This window comes from Brassica oleracea, chromosome C7, assembly GCF_000695525.1.
Source record: "Brassica oleracea var. oleracea cultivar TO1000 chromosome C7, BOL, whole genome shotgun sequence".
NCBI lineage: Eukaryota > Viridiplantae > Streptophyta > Magnoliopsida > Brassicales > Brassicaceae > Brassica > Brassica oleracea.
The window spans coordinates 39,924,915-39,943,682 of record NC_027754.1 but is presented as its reverse complement, the minus strand read 5'-3'; the positions used below and the strand labels follow the sequence as shown (position 1 = coordinate 39,943,682).

The following is an 18,768-nucleotide window of genomic DNA, read 5'->3' as shown; positions in this document are numbered from 1 at the left end:
TGCAGGCGGGAGACACTTCAGGGAGCAAAGGTTTTCCCACCTGGACAATAAATCTATGATTCCGCTACCATCCAGTGCAGTTGTAAGAGGGGCTAGTTGCCAAACTCGTTGAGAAAACCGGCACTGAAAGAGGAGATGAACAATAGATTCTGAACAGCCGCAACGCTTGCAGAGAGGGTCCAGCGGAACGTGTCTCTCCATGAGCCTCTCCCCCACCGGGAGAGCTCCTTTGAGAATTTTCCACGCAAAGAGCTTGACTTTTGGTGCACAGGGTAAGTTCCATACGCTGCTTTTCCATTTAAGAGCTGGAGTATTTGGTAAAGCTCTGTTTTCATCAGTATTAACTGCAGCAAAAAAGCCAGACTTTATTGTATACTCCCCTGATTTAGTTCCTAGCCATACCAGCTTGTCCGGAGCCCCGGTGAAGCTTGGTTTAATTCCCATAAAGGTTTCCTCATAATCTGGCAGTATTAGTCTCACTCTCGAAACAATCCACTCTTTTGTTGCAGGGTCTATGAGATCAACAACCGTTAGGTTAACGTGTGGCGCATTAGGAGGGCCCATATGTCTTCTCTGATCAATTAAGCTCAACCAAGGGTCAGCTCAGATATTTATTGAATCTTCATTGCCAACAAGCCACCCTAGGTTCTTAAGCAGAAGTTCCTTGCCCAATAAAACGGTCCTCCATCCGTGTGACATAGTAGAAGAGGGAGCCGCTTCCAAGATATTATTGTCTTGGCAATACTTCCCGAAGAGCACCTTTCCCAGAAGACTATCTGGGTTCTGATAGAGCCGCCAGCTAATCTTAGCCAGCAATGCAACATTGAAGTCTTGAAAATCATGCAAACCAAACCCTCCTAGCGCCTTTGGCTTAGCCATATTGTCCTAAGAAACCCACGCCATCTTCCTCTCGTTTTTGTTGTGATCCCACCAGTAGCGTGTCACCGCCGATTGTATACGTTTGCAGAGCAAAACTGGCATCATGAAGGAGGACATAGGGTAAGACGAAATTGTTGGGAGTACACTTTGGAGCATGACCAACTTTCCGACTGCTGATAGGTAGCGGTTGTTCCAGCTTCTTGCTTTTTGCTTGATACGGTCAACAACCGAGGAGAAGAGATCTCGTTTTCGGCGTCCAAATAGCTCGGGAAGCCCCAAGTATTTTCCAGCACCTCCCTCGTTCTCGATTTGCAACTTGTCTTTGATGATTGTGTTTAGAGTAGCTGGAGCCTTTTTGGAGAAGGTTATGGCTGACTTTGCCTTGTTTATTGATTGACCTGACGCCAGCTCATAATCACTCAATATTTCTTTGATGGATGCACAATTCTCCTTATCAGCTTGGAGGAAGAACATTGTATCGTCCGAAAAGAAAAATGGGATAATCGAGGACTGCCTCTAGCCACCCGCAGGCCCTGGAGGGAATCTTCTTCTTGCGCTCTGTTGCATAGTTCGGAGAGGATTTCACTACACATAATGAATATGTAGGGAGATAGAGGATCGCCTTGACGGAGACCTCTGCTCAGTACTACCCTCCCTCTAGGCAAGCCGTTAATGAGGAAGGAGTATGTAACAGATATGATACATTGCATTATGCATCTGATGAGATCTCGGTGGAATCCCAGCCGAGTCAGGACAAGCGAGATAAACTCCCATTCGAGTCGGTCGTACGCCTTACTCATATCCGTTTTGACCGCCATTGCACATCGCTGTTCCGCTTTGAAAGTTTTGAGGTAGTGGAGTACCTCATGAGTGATAAGGATGTTGTCGCCAATAGCCCGCCCTGGTACAAAGGTTGACTGATTCTCGGAGATCAGTTTCAACATCAGCGGTTGGAGTCTTCTAGTCAGGATCTTCGAATTGATTTTGTAGTAAACGTTGCACAAGGCAATCGGGTTATAATCCAAAATTTTCTGCGGGTGGGTGATCTTGGGTATCAGCCGAATGTGGGTGTCATTGGTCCTGTCAGGCAGTGGGTTTCCTCTGAAAAATCCTTGCACCTCTTCCACGATGTCTGGTCCTATCTCTTCCCAATGAGTGTGGAAGAACTCTGCCGAAAAACCGTCCGGACCTGGAGCCTTTCCAGCATTGATCGAGAAAGTAGCTTCCCTGATCTCTATCACTGTCAGTGAGTTATTTTCCTCCGCGGAGACGAGGGGCTTGAGCGCTCGGCGTACTACTTCTTCCCTTTTCCCCGGCTGTGAGGCAAACAGGGACCGGAAATAAGAGCCTATAACCGAGATGATTTCCTCTTCCTTGTGGACCATATGTCCTTCATCATTCTCGATGACTGAGAAGCCATTGGCTCTCCTCCGAGCCTTTGTTGTGGCATGAAAGATACCCGTATTGCGGTCGCCAAGTTTAAGCCATAGAAGTCGACTACGCTGTTTCCAATATTCCTCCTCAGCTAGGTATGCCGCGTTTAGTTTCTCCGAGATACTCTGTATCAAAAAAGTGTCATTTGCCGGGTTGGAGAGGGCTGCATCTAATTCCCGCTTCTGTTGCTCTATAACCCATTGGCTATTCCTTTGTTGTGTTTTATTCCATGCAGATACCGCGCTTCGGGTGGAGCTGAGTTTCTCACTGATGGATACATTTGCCGAGGCACGCCAAGAATCAGTGATCACTTGTTTTGCCTCCTCATTGTTACAGAGTCTGCGATTTCCTCTGTCGAAGAAGGAGATGATGGGTTTATGATCTGAGCTCTCGAATCCGAGATACTCGTACCGCGTCGTTGGGTAGCATTCTGCCCATTGTGTGTTGGAAACCGCCATGTCCAGTCGACAGCGCACTAAGTGGTCTCCTCGCTTCCCTCTCCATGATAAGAAGTCTCCCGAGTGTTGGAGATCAAAAAGATCCCCTTCGGAGAAGAAGGTGCGGAGATCAGAGAAGGAGCCTTCTGGTCTTTCTATCCCACCATCTTTTTCATCTCCACTTATCAGATCATTGAAGTCACCAGTGACAAACCATGGCTCGTCGCGGTTCGCCGCTTTCTCTAAAAGATGGTTCCATAGGAGATTCCTCTGATTCCGGTCATTACTACCATGGACAAAAGAAAAGTATAAAGATTTTCCTTCAAAACCTACAATTGTATCTATTACATGAGTACTTGATTCAAGCACTTGGAGTTGCAGTTAATGTTTCCAGAATAAACCTAAACCTCCTGCCCCATGGCCTGTCGGGGAGACGAGATGATGACAATCGTACTTTGTTCTCAGGTGTTCAATTTTTTCAGCACAACCTCGTCGGAATTTTTCGATTCCATTATGAAGATGATATTAGGGTCGTACTTCTTTGATATCTCTCCTAGGCGACGAACTGTCTGGGGATTCCTCAACCCCTGACAGTTCCAACTTACTATTGCTAAGGAGCGTGGCTGGATGGAATCCGAAAATCCATCTGACGCCTTGATGACCTTGGAATCATATTGATCAGTGGGGCGTTCTCCGACGTAGTTGTTCTCTGCTCTTGTTGTCCTTCTGGTCGAGAGGATTCGCCTTGTCGTGCTTTCGTTGTCTTTGGTCCTTTAGCATTTCCAGTGTTAGCTTCTCCGACGACTAGGTGAAGGCTTTGGTGCAACCTTCCTCTTAGTTGCCGCTACCTTAGTCTGCGTGCGCGGTTTATCTGAGGTTTTCCTTGGTCCTGGGGGCGTCCTGGCTTACGCTTAACTACCCTTGGATCAGCTGTATTTGTAGGTTCGGCTCTTTCTGGTTGCGTAGAACCCAGTCGCAAAGTAGCTGGCACTCTTTCAGCATCTGTCACAAGATGAGAATCCCTCCCTTCATCGTTAGAGTTATCAGTCAAAATAGGGGGGCCTAAACGCAGAGTAGCAGGGAGTCTTTCTCGAGCTTTTGTGTCTCGACTAGTCTGAGACTTCCCAGAGTTAGATTGGAGATGAGGTGTAGGTCCTAGCCTCTGAGATGCAGAGAGCCGCTCTGAAGTGATGAAGACTGGCGTATCAGCCTTTGCGGTCGCGTTAAGGGAGGCTTGGATCATGTTTATGGCAGTTTCCTCCATTTCCCCTAGCTCTTCTGATTGTCTTACTCTCTCTTCCCGAGCCTCTCGTTTAGTTGGGTTAGCACATTTTGCATATTGCATCATAAAGCTCCTCACCTCTGCAATGGCTTCGTGTAATGTTTCTTATGGTATAAGGTTCTGTACATTAGTCTGGGGATTCCCCCTTTCCAACGGTCTTTGTAGGCTTTTCGAGGCGCTAGATCTTGTATCTTTTGCCTCTGGGCCTTCCTTAATAACCTCTCGATAGTAGCTTCAGCTTGGGGGAGCTGAGAGAGGGCGTTGGTTAGCATGATCACAGGGGGGATGAGAAGATCTTTCTGTACATCCAACCCGCTCTCTAGCCTAGCTAGAGCGGCGATAAGAGCTCCTTTCCTGCCAGATTCTTGACTGGTCTTTGTATGATCTGGGTGGCAGCGCATCACGTAAGTCCCTTGCTGGACGTTTATCATAGTTGCTTCGGTGATTTGACGCAGAGAACTGGAATGGGGCGTTGCTTCGCTGGTCTCTCTCTCGATTGTAAGAATTATGGCGGCCTGAACCTAGAGAGACTTCACGTATAGAACCAGAGTCCTGGCCAGAAATTGCTATTGGTTTGCTGCCCTCGTCTTCTTGATATGCCTTTAGGGCTCTAGCTTCCGCTCGAGCAACTAAGCACTCTTTCAGTTCATAATCAAGGCGATAGCATTTTGTGCAGTGCTTGTCGAGGCGCTCATACACCAAGGAGGTAGTAACCTCATCTCCATTAGGATACTCCACAACTGATTCTTTGATAAGGGGGAGCATGCCATCTATGTGGACTCGCATCCTTGCTGTGAGAGGGGTAATCTCAGCTTTCTCATAAAGGCCAATGTTCTCTCCAATGCACTTGATAGTCGGTTCCGTACACAAATGTACTGGGAGGCCTTGAACCTTTACCCAAAACGGGATTAAAGAGGGGAAGTTGGGAGAGACCGTAGGTTCCCAATGCTGCAGGATAACCATCCATCTCGCATAATGATAGGGGCGTTGGTCTACCACAGCGAGGAGGTCCGCTTCCCGTTCGAACTGGAATTGGAAGAGCCCATTCCCAAGATCAGAGCCTACTGGTTTGAACTATGTCTTCTAACGCTCTGTGAAGAAGGGGATTAGCGACCATACTTTTGGAACTGATTTGTTTGTGACTCGGCCGATAAGGGTAAGTGAGTGTTTGCGGAGGAGCTCCGAGTTATCTGGTAGGGGAACCTTGACATGAGCAGAACGTGATGGTTGGTAGGAGCCCAGTTCTAGTCCCTTTCCTTTTTCTGAAGCTGAAATACGTTGGTACGCCATAGTAAGATGTCAGAGCTGTGTTACCTCTTTGCGTGGCCAAAAACTTGAATATAACCACTTATCGCTTGAGGGAGTCCCCTGAAGCCGATAAAGTACAAAGTAGGTGAAGCTTTGAAGCAGGATTGTAGGGTTAGGTGGAGGAGATGGTCTGAAATAGTAGAGTGCACTGTTAGCTCGACCACTGGGATTCCCCAGTAAGTATAAGCAGAGAGGAGGGGTTTCAGATCCTACAGAGATTCCTCTGTGAAACTTTGAAGATGAGGTTGTAGAAGCTTTGTAACCGTAGCTTTGTGCTTCATTTTCTAGGAGCTTCCGAGAAGGGGGACGTCGTCGCCGGAGGGAAGCTTGTTGGAGAGTGGCCGTCGGACCCGTCGACCGAAGTCGCAGGCGGAACCCGGTGAGTTTTCCGTCAGATCCTCTTATGGACCAGTGAATAATTCTAAAAGAGGGATTTTTTTGAATTGGCAGGGAAGTAACAGAGGTTCTGCACCAATCAGGGGGGAGAGACCGTTGTGCTGTGGGTCGAGTGTCCCGTGGGACCGTTGGCTAAAGACCTATCTGGAAACTCGTGCCTGGGAAAGAAAGTCAGTGAATCTGTAACAAACTTCAATAAAAAACATTAGTTAAACTAAAAGTTGTTTTTTATGAAATTCAAACTATTGTTCAGCTCGGGTATGAAATTCAAATTATTGTTCAGTTTGAGTATGAAATTGCACTTAATTATTGTTCAGGTCTAAAAAGGCTTGACCGAAATTGTACGGGTTGAAATCAACATTTTTTCTTTATCCGACTAAGCATGGTTTAACGGTTGACTAACGATAAGTTAGTCAAGGTAGGATTTCATGTTACGGAATCAAGTTTTGGTCGAAATTTTTTAAAAAAATTTCAGTTCAAAAATGATTTCGCACTTATGTTTTGTTTTGGTCTAAAAAAACACGACGCAAATTGTTGGGGTCTAAAAATGTATTTTTCCCTTCGAAAAGGAATCAAAAGTATTACTCGACTTAACAGAGCTTGAAATCAAAAGGAATAATTCAAAAAAAAAGGAGCAGATAATCAGTAACCGAGCACCAAGTAATTGTTCTTTCTCTAATTGCTGTCTTTTCAGCTAGTAAGCGACTCTGGTTATAATTATAAAGCTGTTAGGAGATGGACTACGCAGAGAAAGTTGGGTGGGATATGCTCTTATTGACTGTGACATGGTAATGTTTTCGAAAAACCTTAACTTTTTAGATTATCTTTGTTGATCCTACAAATGAAGGCCAATTTATTTATGTTTAAACCATTTTTTGCTCCCATCCACAGGGGTGTGCATTGGACCTTGGCAGAGGGATCGCAAGTTCTTGTATCTCGATTCACTAAATGGAGTTGATTCCAAGATTTTGAATGCTCTGTTATAATTTAGTTTCCAACTCTCATTCTCAATATAGCTTAATTGATCTCACTCATACAAATTAAGTGAATGTCTGTCATAGTGGATGATGTTTTTATCTTTTACCATTATTTCTTGATTCTAAAATTTGTCTATGGTGATCCTGGACATACCAGAACTGTTATTTCTTTCTTAGATCAAACACTACTGTGAAAGTATTCTGACCAAAATAGTCCATTATAGCTAATGCTGCAACTGATATGTGTGTTTCAGGCAAAATATTTGGGCGATGAAGCTAAGGAAAAAAGTGAAAAAGACATTGATGTAAGTTCGTGGGATATGGAATTTGTTGAAGATCTTCCCCAACAACAAAATGGGTATGTAACTATCCTTGAATTTGCTATGTTTATGATTATTTGTATAGGAAGAGCTAGTTATGGGATCAACAAGCATAGGCTGTAGCTGTTCATTGGGAAAACTCTTGATTTTCAAATATCATTATCTCAATGGTGTGGTGTCAAAATCACACAGGCATATTCTAATACTAGCTTCTTCTGAGAGTTTAATCACCAAACACAATCTGAATGGCCTATGTGTTTATACTCATCTTTCTGTTGTAGCTCTATGCTAACCCTTTTATCTTTAAAAAAAATTCTTTTGCAATTTATATATTCTTCAGGTATGACTGTGGAATGTTTATGCTCAAGTACATCGACTTTTTCAGTAGAGGGTTGGGTCTATATTTCAGCCAGGTAATCTAATCTGAATCCAGATTTCTCAATGCTTCAAGAAAATTGTAGCTAAAGAGTTAACTGGTTATCTTTCAGCATTTTATATCCAGGATTTGATTACAAAAGTGTATTACTTTGGTGCAGGAACACATGCCATACTTCCGTCTAAGAACGGCTAAAGAGATTCTGAGACTACGTGCTGACTGAAGTTGCTTTGGGCGCTTTTATGCATATGTCATATTTTAGGAGTGCTGTTTTGCTTTCCGTTGTTGATTTGTTCAAGCTTTCTAAATTTTATACTCCTTTTAGGCAGTGAAAGTGAAGCATTTAGCTTCAGAAGCAGAGGAAAACATTGAGCCAAGCCACGGAGCTCTTAGTCTTTTTTTCTTTGTGTTGAAATTGTAGATGAAGCTGATATAATGAAACCTTAGTGGTTTGTGATGACCTGTGTCCTCTGTTTATGAGCAACACTAAATTCACGTTTTCATGTTACGGGTTATAAATTTTACAGCGAATGAACTCACATTGGCGTATTTATAATTTTTATTTACAGTCCCACTCTCCCTAATAAAATTTACTCAAACATGCATCATGCATTGCATAAATCGACTATTAAATCAATAAAAAAAAACCACTTCAGTGTAATCGTTTGGTTAAATCAACCCTGATATAACATTTTATACTCCGAGTATTTTTTTCCTAATGTCTCCTCAGTATGCAGTGCTAATAATTACTAGCCCTGGGCCAGAGGCCCGGCCTATAAACTTAAACTGAAAATGCAATTCATAGAGTGAGGGAGGTGAGAGTTAAGGTTCGTGCGTTTGTTTTGAGTAAAATACCAACCGTAGAGAGGGTGTACGCTGGACGCGAAACACGAGAATATATTTTCAACCCGATCGTTGACGCAACAAGGGCTGCTTTTTAATCAACCCAAATATTTAATTGCCCCCCCCCCCCCCCTTTGATTTTTGATAAGAGCACCAAAATATGTTATTCTTTGTACAGTCGTCATGTCATGGCTGAGGAGATCTCTTGCTCGCTAGAATCAATCATTGCAGGATGAATCTCACTACCATCTCTTGCTCGCTAGAATCAATCATTGCAGGATGAATCTCACTACCATCTCTTGCTCGCTAGAATCAATCATTGCAGGATGAATCTCACTACCATCTCTTGCTCGCTAGAATCAATCATTGCAGGATGAATCTCACTACCACGATCGCAAGTCTCTACTCGACACAGACGACGATGAAATCCTCAGTCGGTTCTGAGGCAATATAGTAGTGCACAGGTAATGTTTTATTTCTCTTAAACTCTCTTACATTGTTTGTGACATTATAGAGATGAAATTAGGTTAAGGAGTATATGCCGTTGCAATAGGATGAGGTGTAGATGAGCTCACTTTATCTTTTACGGATGCCTGCATTGCTTTCTCGTTAGGCTCTTTACCAATCTTGTCTTGTTCGCAGGTACTGCTTGGAGAGGAAGCTCTTGCAGCTGTGTCGTTTTGCTGAAGTGAGCTCTTGGGCTTCCATATTTGAGTGGGCTTGGACTTGTCACTAATAGGTTCTACGTCAGCCTCTCCTCGACGGTTTCATCCTTTCTCCGCCGCCATAGATTCTCTGGCTGAATCTGGCGATTCTAAGATGGAGTTTATTGAGATTTTGTGATGAAGATGGGTCAAGGTAAATCTAATTTTAGGATATCGGCTGTTGATGAGCTGAGCTCATTAGGAAACCAACCCCTTTGGAAGTATTAGTTCAGAGAGTGGCGTGAACGATTGCTGGGGATTGGCTCTTCTAAGTTGTGGATTTTCTGTCTGGTGATGAAAGGATTATTAGGTCGATCGTCTTTCTTCTCCCTTACTCGGTATATAAAAACTGCTGCTACATTGCTAGTACTAAAATCCGATTATTGTTTGTCTAATTTATTTCTAAATATAGGTTTTTATTTTTTTTTTTTTCCCGTCGAATATATTATTATTCCAACATAAAATACAAGAGTTCATACATACACTGGCGACAAAACGAGATAGTCCCAGAACTGAAAGCCCATAAGAAGCAGCGACTTGAGTCCACATCGGGACAACTAAAGCCCATACCAGGGCAGCTTACTGAAACAAACCTTAAACATAATCTGATACTCATATAAACTACTACGGAAGAGTTTTAAACAACAACTTCGCAGACTTTCGAAACGAGTAAAGACCAATGATCGGGGAAATATCGTTGCTGCCCATAGCACTCCACACGATAACCTCCACTTCTAACACCCACACCCACACCACACGACTATCGCTGCTGCCTACGCCCGCCAATCGATAACGTCCAACGAAACAAATACCTGAAACTTCATAACCCGACAGGGGGAACACTCACTCGGTCCACCACCTTCGGATACGGATGTGCCGCATTCATACGTCCACTTACCCTCGATAGAAGCTCAACACAAATACCACGAGAATGAAGTCTTGCCAATCAATCTCTCATGACACGCTCTAAACACACGGCAAGCAATCACTGAACTCAATACCATAGATGAAAGTCTGCTAAATAAGTTTAAAATTCTGTATTTTCAAGAACCAAAACAAGATACCAAATTTCAAAGACCAGAAAACTGAACGCTCCACTCCACAACGACCCAAATCGCAACAAAACCACTTGAAAAATAAAGAAGAGAGGCAAACAACCCGTCACGCGCCGTCACCACTATGACTCCTAACAGATCTAGAAATGGAAAATCAGATCTGACGAAAGTCAAACCCAAAAACGCCGACTCAACCTGCTTTAGAACCTGCGACGCCTCGTAGTTACACCAGTAAAAAATCTCAAGACACCGGAGCAAGCTCTCCCCATAGCAATACTAGGGAGTCGGCGGCGAGACCTTAACCAGTGCTTCCAACATATCAACGCCAGCAGAAAAAGAAAGAGGTGAGCAAATAACAATGAGAGAGGGAAGAAGGGGGGTGGCCGGCAACGGACACGCAGGTCACGCGCCGGTGGACTTGAAACTCTGAAAAAGTCGCCTTCAGGAAGAAAAGTCGCCTTCAAGAAGTAATTTATTTCTAAATATAGGTTAAATCAGTGACTTGTTCATATGTCTCCCGCTCCCTTTTCTTCATGTAAGTCATTAGCCCTGTTCGTTTTGAGATCGCCACGACTGGCGTCAGCGACTAAAAATTAGGCATGATTTTTTTCTTTTCTGGTCGCCGGAGTGTAAAACAGAAGACGCTACGGCAAAATAATGAAAGAATTCGGTGGTTCCGGTGTCGCTAATTAAAACAGCGGCTCGTTTATATGTTTCTCTCTCTTCCCAGCGTCAAGAAACCCAAAGATTCCTTCACCAGATCTTTTATTTTTGCCTTTTGAATTCTGTTTTTGTTCCTTTAGTTTTGAACGCTCGTCACCGCGTCAGCGATCGCAAAACGAACAGAGTCATTGTCTCTTTCTGTTCATTGTAGGCCTTCAGAATATATTCAGATGAAACTGCGACCACTGAATGGTTACGTTCTGTCCCTCGGATGATTATGGACAATGGAACTAGCATCCAAGAGGAAGGCGGGAATATCGTCCATGAACTGGTGGTCCATCATGAGCGGGAAATGCACTTTCTCAACACACTGACAACTGGAACTCTAGCTCGAAAGATCTAGACAGAGACACTGTTTCCAGGAGGAGTTTTGGTTAGGTATCTCCTTGGGTTAAGAAAGAAGAGCTTTGGAAGGCAAGCCTCTCCCACAACACCTCTGAGTCCCTACAAAACCGTTAGCAAGCTTTATATATATATAGTTACTATGCAGCATGCGATTCCCATTGTGAGCAAGGAAGGAGCTGATGATACAGGGACCTGAATCATGGCAAATTGTAGCAAGCTTTTTAGAAGATGTAATGGACATGAATCCAACTCTCTGACTTGAACATATTACTATTCCAATGATTCAGTTCAATAGTTTCTGGATTAGTTAAACTGTTGTTACTCAGTTAATTCATCAGACAGACAGACAAATATCGACAGAAACATTCGAGCAACACATTAGTGTATCGCATGAAATTTAAAACATAGATAAGTAATATAAATAACACAGATGATGGTCAGGATAGTGAAAATCTTAGAAAGTTGTCCTCCTCAGTGGGTCGGCCCAAAGCACGTCTCTTCTAGCTTCGAGAGAGCATCAAGCGAACGCTCAGCAATATTCATCCGTTCCAAGTAAGTTTGCGCATCAGAATCCGCCTCCTGGAACAACATTGAGAATGAATCCAAAACTAATTTTAAGTTTTATAAGAAAACTTGATTGTAGTACCTCAATACGTTCATAAAGGTATTGGTGATCGTAAGGTCTGAGATACTCGCCAAAGAATTTGTATCCAAAGTAAAAGGCTGAGCATCTGGCTAAAGTTCTCCATCCAGTCCCGAGAGCGCCTCGCAATCCCCCTTCGATTTCTCCACACGATCCCCCAGTGCTGCTGTAGCATCTCCTCCTTCCCTGCTCAAAAAATAATAATAATAATAATTCAATCTTCCTCCAAAGAATACAAAAGATTTCATGTTAAAGCAGAGCTCACCTCCGTGTTCATCATCCTCTTCAAGCCGCCGCAAGTAGACTCCTTCCTGTTCATCATCTGTAACAAACAAATATCAATTAACGATTTCTAATCAAAGAGATATGAGAATTTTCGGATATTTCTCACTTACCTTCGCACACACAGATCCGAGGTTCCTCATCCTCATCATCTTTCTGCCCCCAGATTAGGGTTTCAATCTCTTTTCTCGATTCCTGCACCTTCCCATCTCTCTTTTCTCGACGCTTCCTTATAACAACAACACGGTTTCGTAAATCAAAACAATGCCAATGTAAGCCCACTTATCACCAGGCCCAATTAATAAACGGACAGAAAAAAAAAAAAAAATCTTTTTAGCCTTTGAAACAAATCTAGCGAAAATAAATCGTTGCCTAGAGAACTTACTAGCAGAGGAGCAGGTCAGAAAATTTGTGACGATGAGTGCTTACTCTAGGTTAAAAAATCAATCACAGATTTTCTAACAACCTAAATGACAAACTAGAAATGGTTAAAGCAACTAAATAAACAGAAAGAAAATGTAAATAAAGAGCTAAACAGATTCCAATACAGGCAACAAAATGCAAAAGGGAATTAAATTTAATGGCTCAAGCAAATGTTAAATAAACAAGCTATTTGGTTAAGGGCCTTTAAGGTAACTGATGTGGGTGACTTAACCACTCAATTAAGCTAATTCACTTTTACCATAGCAGCTCTACAATAATTACCAATTAACATATATTTTCATTAGTACTCACAAGATAAATTACCTATAGCATTAAAAACATATAAATAAGGATTAGCTGATAAACTAAGCTCTAGTTAACTTTTAATTACCTAACTAAAAAAACTACTCTCTTTGCAAAGAGCTTCACTTTTTGACATTTTTCACACAAAATTTAAAAAATAACTAAAATGCATTTATATTATTATTATTAATTACACTTATTTAACTAATAACATTTTAGATCAATACATATATTTATACGATCAATGCATTTTGTGACTAATTTTAAATTTAAATTAAATATATATTGTATTAAAATTCTAAAACAACACTCTTCGTAAAACGGTGGTAGTATTCATTATTTTCTCAAATATTCATGAAAGTAATTTAGCCTAATGGTACATATATTCTCATCGTATACATTTATAGAAAAAAAAAACTGTCTAGCAATTGATATATGTAGATAAAAAAGCTATTAACCGTAACAAACTACAGATTATTAATCTCATTAGGCTACACATTAACCGGTTTAACTCATTGAATTATTTGATTGACTGAAGCATAAACATGACGCATATCTATGTTCATCGTGAAACTTTAATTATTTCTGATCGGATATCAATTTAAAAATGCATATAAATATTATTTTAAAAATTTAACATATAAATTTCTAAAAAAAAAATAATAACTGTGGCTAATTTACTTTCTCAAAATTTGTTTGTGGAGAATACATATCAAACGAATCCAGATATTTGAAAATCTTAAGATATCTAAATTCGTGTCTAAACAGTAAAACATCTATAAAACTCAGATTCAAAAAAATATATTAAAATATATTATTATTTTTTAAATATTTTATTAAAATTATATATAGTATTATAAAAATATATATATTATAAATTTTATATACTTCTGAATTTCAGTCTCAAAATTTATGACCATATTACCTTTATCATTTTCGGTCAATTGGGTTAATTGATATGTAAATTTTTTTGTTTGTTGTTATGCTTTCTATCGGTTTCATCAACAACCTGATAAAAATTAGGTGATGATTGTTATCCTAGTTTTAAATTTTAATTTTTGATTTTTGATTTTTGATTTTTGATTTTTGACCTTTGGACTTTAGTTTATGAATTTTGGTTTTTGATTTTGCATTAAATTTTTATTTTTTACAAAAAATAAGTGGTTGTTTTTAAATTTTAAATTTTAGTTTTTTGAGTTTTTTCTTTTAAAATTTATAAAATGAAAATATTATTCATAGTAAAATATTTTTTCTGAAAATAATAAAATAGAAAATACCGTCATCAAAATAGACATAAATTTATTTAACAAAATTATTTTAAAACAAAAACTGTAAATACAAAATAAAACTGTTGTGAATCCCATGTAGATATGCAATAATTTAATCTCGAATACCTATCTCAAATGCTATTATATAAGTAATTAAGTATTATAAAAATAATGGTATTCTTTAACAAATTATTTTTGTTGATTTTGAACATTTGAAATATTATTTCATTTTTTCATTTAATAACTGACTGCATATGTTAGATTTTGTTGCAAATTAAGTACGAGAGAAAACAATCAAATAAAAATAATTTCGTTCTTTCTTTGGATGGTAATGTTTATAGATTCTCTAGATATCAGCGTAAATAGGAAACATATAACATGGATGAACTGCCATTAAAAGTTTAAAAATTCTAAAAACTAAAAAATATACAAAATTCGTCGTCACTACTATAAAACTAGTGAAATCTAGATTTTGATTTTTGTTTACAATTGAACAGTTATTTCCAAAACTAGTTTCCCTACTTTTAAAGGAATCAATTTTTTTCACAGAAATGCAAAAAATAAAAACATAACTAATTTTGTTAAAACTAAAAATTTACCTTTGTTACTTGATAAAAAGTAAATTGAAAATGTAAACTTTTTCAAAAAAATACAATTTTGTGTAACAGAGGGAGCAAAAATTAATATTTAGTTCTGTGCCTAGAAAATAAAACATCTATAAGAATTTAGATTTGGAAAAATAGAAAATATAAAAATATAAAAATAATTAAAATGGACTTGAGTTGTGTTTAGCACGATAAAAATTGTCTAGGTCGGGTTGACAAAAAAAAAAAAAATTGTCTAGGTAGTAGTTGGTCCTCTTCCCCTTGTGTTTAGTAATTAGAATGCATTTTAGCACTGGATGTGATTTTGTCTATAGGGAAACATGTAAACAACTTGTTCATCCCATACAATTCTTAAACATGTAACACCTTCCTGTCCAGAATTTACCATTTTCATTGTGCTAAATCAGGAAACATTTTTCACACAAAGATGTTTCACATTGGTTTTTGAATATGCAAGTGGGGTTTACCGGTTTAATTATGATCTGGCTGATTGTTGTTACTGCCTCCTCTGTCATCCACATACATCATTTATCTCTGGAGTCTTTAGATTTCCACATTTTGAAGAAATGTTTTTTTTTTCTACGTTTGTTCCTGAACCAGCGTATGAAGAGCTCTTCAACATCTTCAGAATCATCCAAGTCTGCGAAAACTGATTCGAGCAAATAAGAGCATCGCTTTGAATTTTATCCTCAAATGCAATCATGTGAGAAACTTGGCCCTTGTTTTGTTCCATAGGTTTGGTCCTCATAGTAAAATATTCCTCAGATATTTCTTGGTCGATATTACTCCGCATAAGACTGGGTCATGATATAATATACAACCGACAAGAACAATGCTATAGCAGACAACCTACCAGCACATAGGGAAAGCTTAAGCCACCACGTTTTATTTTGATTCTCAAATTGTTTCTCCTTGACTCTCTCTCTCCTTAGGTTTCCTTTCCTGACTTCTCCATGTTGGCTACTCCTCCCAAATCCAGAATCAGCTTCAGTATTTGGTTTTCGATCGCAGACCCCTGGGCAGCACCTAAAAAAATTAAGATGAGCTGAGGATTGCTATATATAGTTCTTCTTCATGGCTAGGATCCATATTCCCGCTGTATAGTTTAACCATATGTTTCTCGATACTGATGGGGTTTCGTTGATCAAATCCCATTCACCGGCAGTTCTGTTCTCATTCCAAAACAAAAGCTTATATAACTCCTCATGCTCATATCTTCAAGAGATCATGAAAGGGGACAAGAAAGACGATAGAAGCAGTGTAGGAAAGGATCTGGTTTGGTGGTGCAATTCATATAAGATGCTTTGGAAAGCAAACACTAAGGCTTATTTTTGACACAAACGTTCATCATGCGTAGGACAGGCAGGGCAGGTAACTAACATATATAAGCTTTAGAGGGATATTTGTATAGAAAAAACTCGTGCACGTAATCATATTAACCCGACTTCAATTTATGAATGTTAAAATCAGAGACTTGCTTTTTACGCCCACTTCAACTTAGCATGCCCATTTCAAACAACTTCATAGAATCCAAAAACATATCAAATTCCTTCACTAGCATATATATATAAATTATGCCTCTCTTTGAAGTAGAAAACTTATTACATATCAGTTTTAGAAGACAGTGAAACACAAACTGCATACCAACTTATATATAACATAGAGAGAGAGATATTGAATACATAGAGACTTGAGACATTAGACTTGGATTTCTTCACTAAGCACGGTTGCTGCCTTTTCAATAAGCTGAAACCGAAAAAAACAACCAATTAATAATCATTATCGTTTCAAAAACTTGTCCTTTTGTTCATCCTCGGATGAAATAAATTGATGTTACCTTTATTTTTGCCTCTTCTACTTTCTTACGCTTTGACTCGTCTTGTTGCGACAGGATCCTAATCTGGTTTCTCTTTTCAGACAGAACACCCCGGAGACGTTCCTGTTCTGAAGCAGCTGAATATAAAACGACAGGGGATTCAAGATTCAAACAAACTAATTAAAAAACACGAACTTACACAGGAAAACCACACACACAAATTTACCTTTTGTTTGGTACCATAGATACCCGATGAAGGATGTAAACAGGAGACTAACTACAGAAGGAGGCGTCGAGAAGGTAACCTCTGGAGGTGTCGAGAAGGTAACGGAGGAGGAGGAGATCTTTTCACGTCTCGAAACACAATACCATCTCTCACTGCGTCCAAGCTGAAACACACACACAGACCAATCAGCAATTGTTTTCGCAATAGGAAGACACGGATACTTCTAATTACCTTCGCACACCCAGATCCAAGGTTCCTCATCATCTTCAACCCCAAATTCATCATCTTCCTGCCTAGATTAGATTAGGGTTCCATCTCTTTTCTCTGCTCGATCTCTTTTCTGGACGCTTCCTTCCTTATTGCACGGTTTCGTAAATTTAAACAATCCCAATATAAGCCCACTCGTCACCAGGCCCAATTAAACGTATAATAAAGAGGAAGAATCATATTTTCCATTTTTTTTTTTGATCAATCATATTTTCCATTATGATTATGAAAATCACGCTACAATAACTGTTTTATATCTATCTCTCTATCTATGAAGAGTTTCAACACATTTGGCATCAATTCGGATGACCACATGCTGACACGTATCCATCTCCTTTTTGAGTTTTGTTGATTTCTGTTCATGTTGTTCATGGACTTTCGCGATTAAATATTTCGTGGCCCATTTCACTTTTGTAGATTATAGGGTTCTTGCTCCATCACCGATCTCAGAAACCATGTGTGACGCTTTTGTTTCTCATAAAGCCATTTCATAACGTTTCTCCATTAACTACATCCGTTCAGCTTTTTCACCACGTCAACTTCAATGAACCCTTTCTCAACTTCCATCGCAAAACCCTAATTTCCTGAGACTATAGATAAAGATAAAGACCTCTTCAGTGAAATATCTCTAACAACATTACAATTCTAGAAGAAAACAATTAGGAATCTAGGAAGCCAAAATATGAAAAGATATATCATAATAAAAGAAAATTCATAATGTGAAAGTGAATTTTCCACTAATCATGAAACAAAAACACATAAATACAAATATATCTGAATTGAGCTGACACAAAAAAAATAGAATAGGGCATAACATGTCACTATACTAAACATAAATAGATTGGTCCAAAGTTCACAAAATTACGTGTACTCTCCCAAACCTTCGTCTCATGTTTTCATATTTGAGACTTTAATTTTAATTGTTGGGCTACTAATTTGACTTCCATTCAATGAATTCCTCTAACTGCACATTGCATTACTCCTAACATTGTTGAAGCCATAACGTTAAATCTAAATTACATTGATTTTATAAACCCTGCTTCGTAATGCCTCAAGTCGTCATTCAGCCGATGTTACTGATATTCTCCTTTGCATTCTGCAAACCAATATTTCTACTATGAAAAAATAAATAAACAACCTAACTGATTATAATAATAACTAAACATACATTACTTTCGATTTAACTTTTCAATGGATAAATGTCAACTGTAGTAAACGACTGTGATTCGTTCGTATTAGCAACCTGAACAATCACTATGGAAATGAAATAATTGAAAAGAAATCATGTAAACATATGATTAACAATAAATTATTACAAATCCCACCAATATAAATATAAATTTCAACCATTATATTTTACAAAACTAAACATGGAATAACAGAGAATAAAACTTACGAACTCAGCACTACGCGCCGGAATACCACTAGTGTTAACTAAACAAGCTATTTGGCTAAGGGCCTTAAACTGATTTGGGTGACTTAACACTCAATTAAGCTAATAAACTTCTACGATAGTAGCTCTACACTAATTAAAAAATTAACATCTATTTTCATTGGTAGTCACAAGATAAACTACCTGTTGATCATAAAACAAATATGAGTAAACTTAAGAATGTAAATTGTAGTAAATGTAAAATGAGGTTGTTTGGTGAGTGGAGTATCATGCCCACATATCATGCACTATCATTTCTTTATTTAGTTAGTGTATGTGAGCCTCTCCTTAATGCAAGGGAGCCTCTCCTTAGTGCAAGAGAGCCTCATTTAGTGCATGAGAGCCTCTTTGTTTTTGGCTCCCCATTTGATGTATATATATAGGTACTCTTGATACATGAAACAATCAAGCAATTCAATTCCTC

At 39.2% G+C, this 18,768-nt stretch overlaps 2 protein-coding genes across 2 annotated transcripts; both read right to left on the bottom strand.

Moving 5' to 3' along the window:
* Positions 1–11,361: 11,361 nt before the first annotated feature.
* LOC106305200 lies at positions 11,362–12,231 on the bottom strand. The gene is made up of 4 exons (XM_013741570.1): positions 12,118–12,231; positions 11,988–12,044; positions 11,726–11,908; positions 11,362–11,658 (listed from the first exon to the last, which is right to left on the bottom strand). Exons 1-4 carry the CDS (start codon positions 12,154–12,156, stop codon positions 11,551–11,553), a joined length of 387 nt encoding a protein of 128 aa, XP_013597024.1. The 5' UTR covers positions 12,157–12,231; the 3' UTR covers positions 11,362–11,550.
* A 3,911-nt stretch (positions 12,232–16,142) lies between these two features.
* On the bottom strand, positions 16,143–17,011 carry LOC106305177. Its single transcript, XM_013741543.1, has 4 exons — positions 16,877–17,011; positions 16,646–16,808; positions 16,441–16,556; positions 16,143–16,349 (listed from the first exon to the last, which is right to left on the bottom strand). The coding sequence occupies exons 1-4, from the start codon at positions 16,928–16,930 to the stop codon at positions 16,302–16,304; spliced, it is 381 nt and encodes a 126-aa protein (XP_013596997.1). The 5' UTR covers positions 16,931–17,011; the 3' UTR covers positions 16,143–16,301.
* Positions 17,012–18,768: the final 1,757 nt, after the last annotated feature.

Bases quoted from the DNA above. Each gene is read 5' to 3' on its own strand.
- LOC106305200 (XM_013741570.1), bottom strand. From the start codon at position 12,156: ATGATGAGGATGAGGAACCTCGGATCTGTGTGTGCGAAG. The intron at 11,909-11,987 runs GTGAGCTCTGCT...TTTTTTGAGCAG, and splicing joins AGAGGATGATGAACACGGAG to GGAAGGAGGAGATGCTACAG. The intron at 11,659-11,725 runs GTACTACAATCA...ATGTTGTTCCAG, and splicing joins ACCTTTATGAACGTATTGAG to GAGGCGGATTCTGATGCGCA.
- LOC106305177 (XM_013741543.1), bottom strand. From the start codon at position 16,930: ATGATGAATTTGGGGTTGAAGATGATGAGGAACCTTGGATCTGGGTGT. The intron at 16,809-16,876 runs GTAATTAGAAGT...TGTGTGTTTCAG, and splicing joins TTGGATCTGGGTGTGCGAAG to CTTGGACGCAGTGAGAGATG. The intron at 16,350-16,440 runs GTAACATCAATT...TTTCGGTTTCAG, and splicing joins TAGAAGAGGCAAAAATAAAG to CTTATTGAAAAGGCAGCAAC.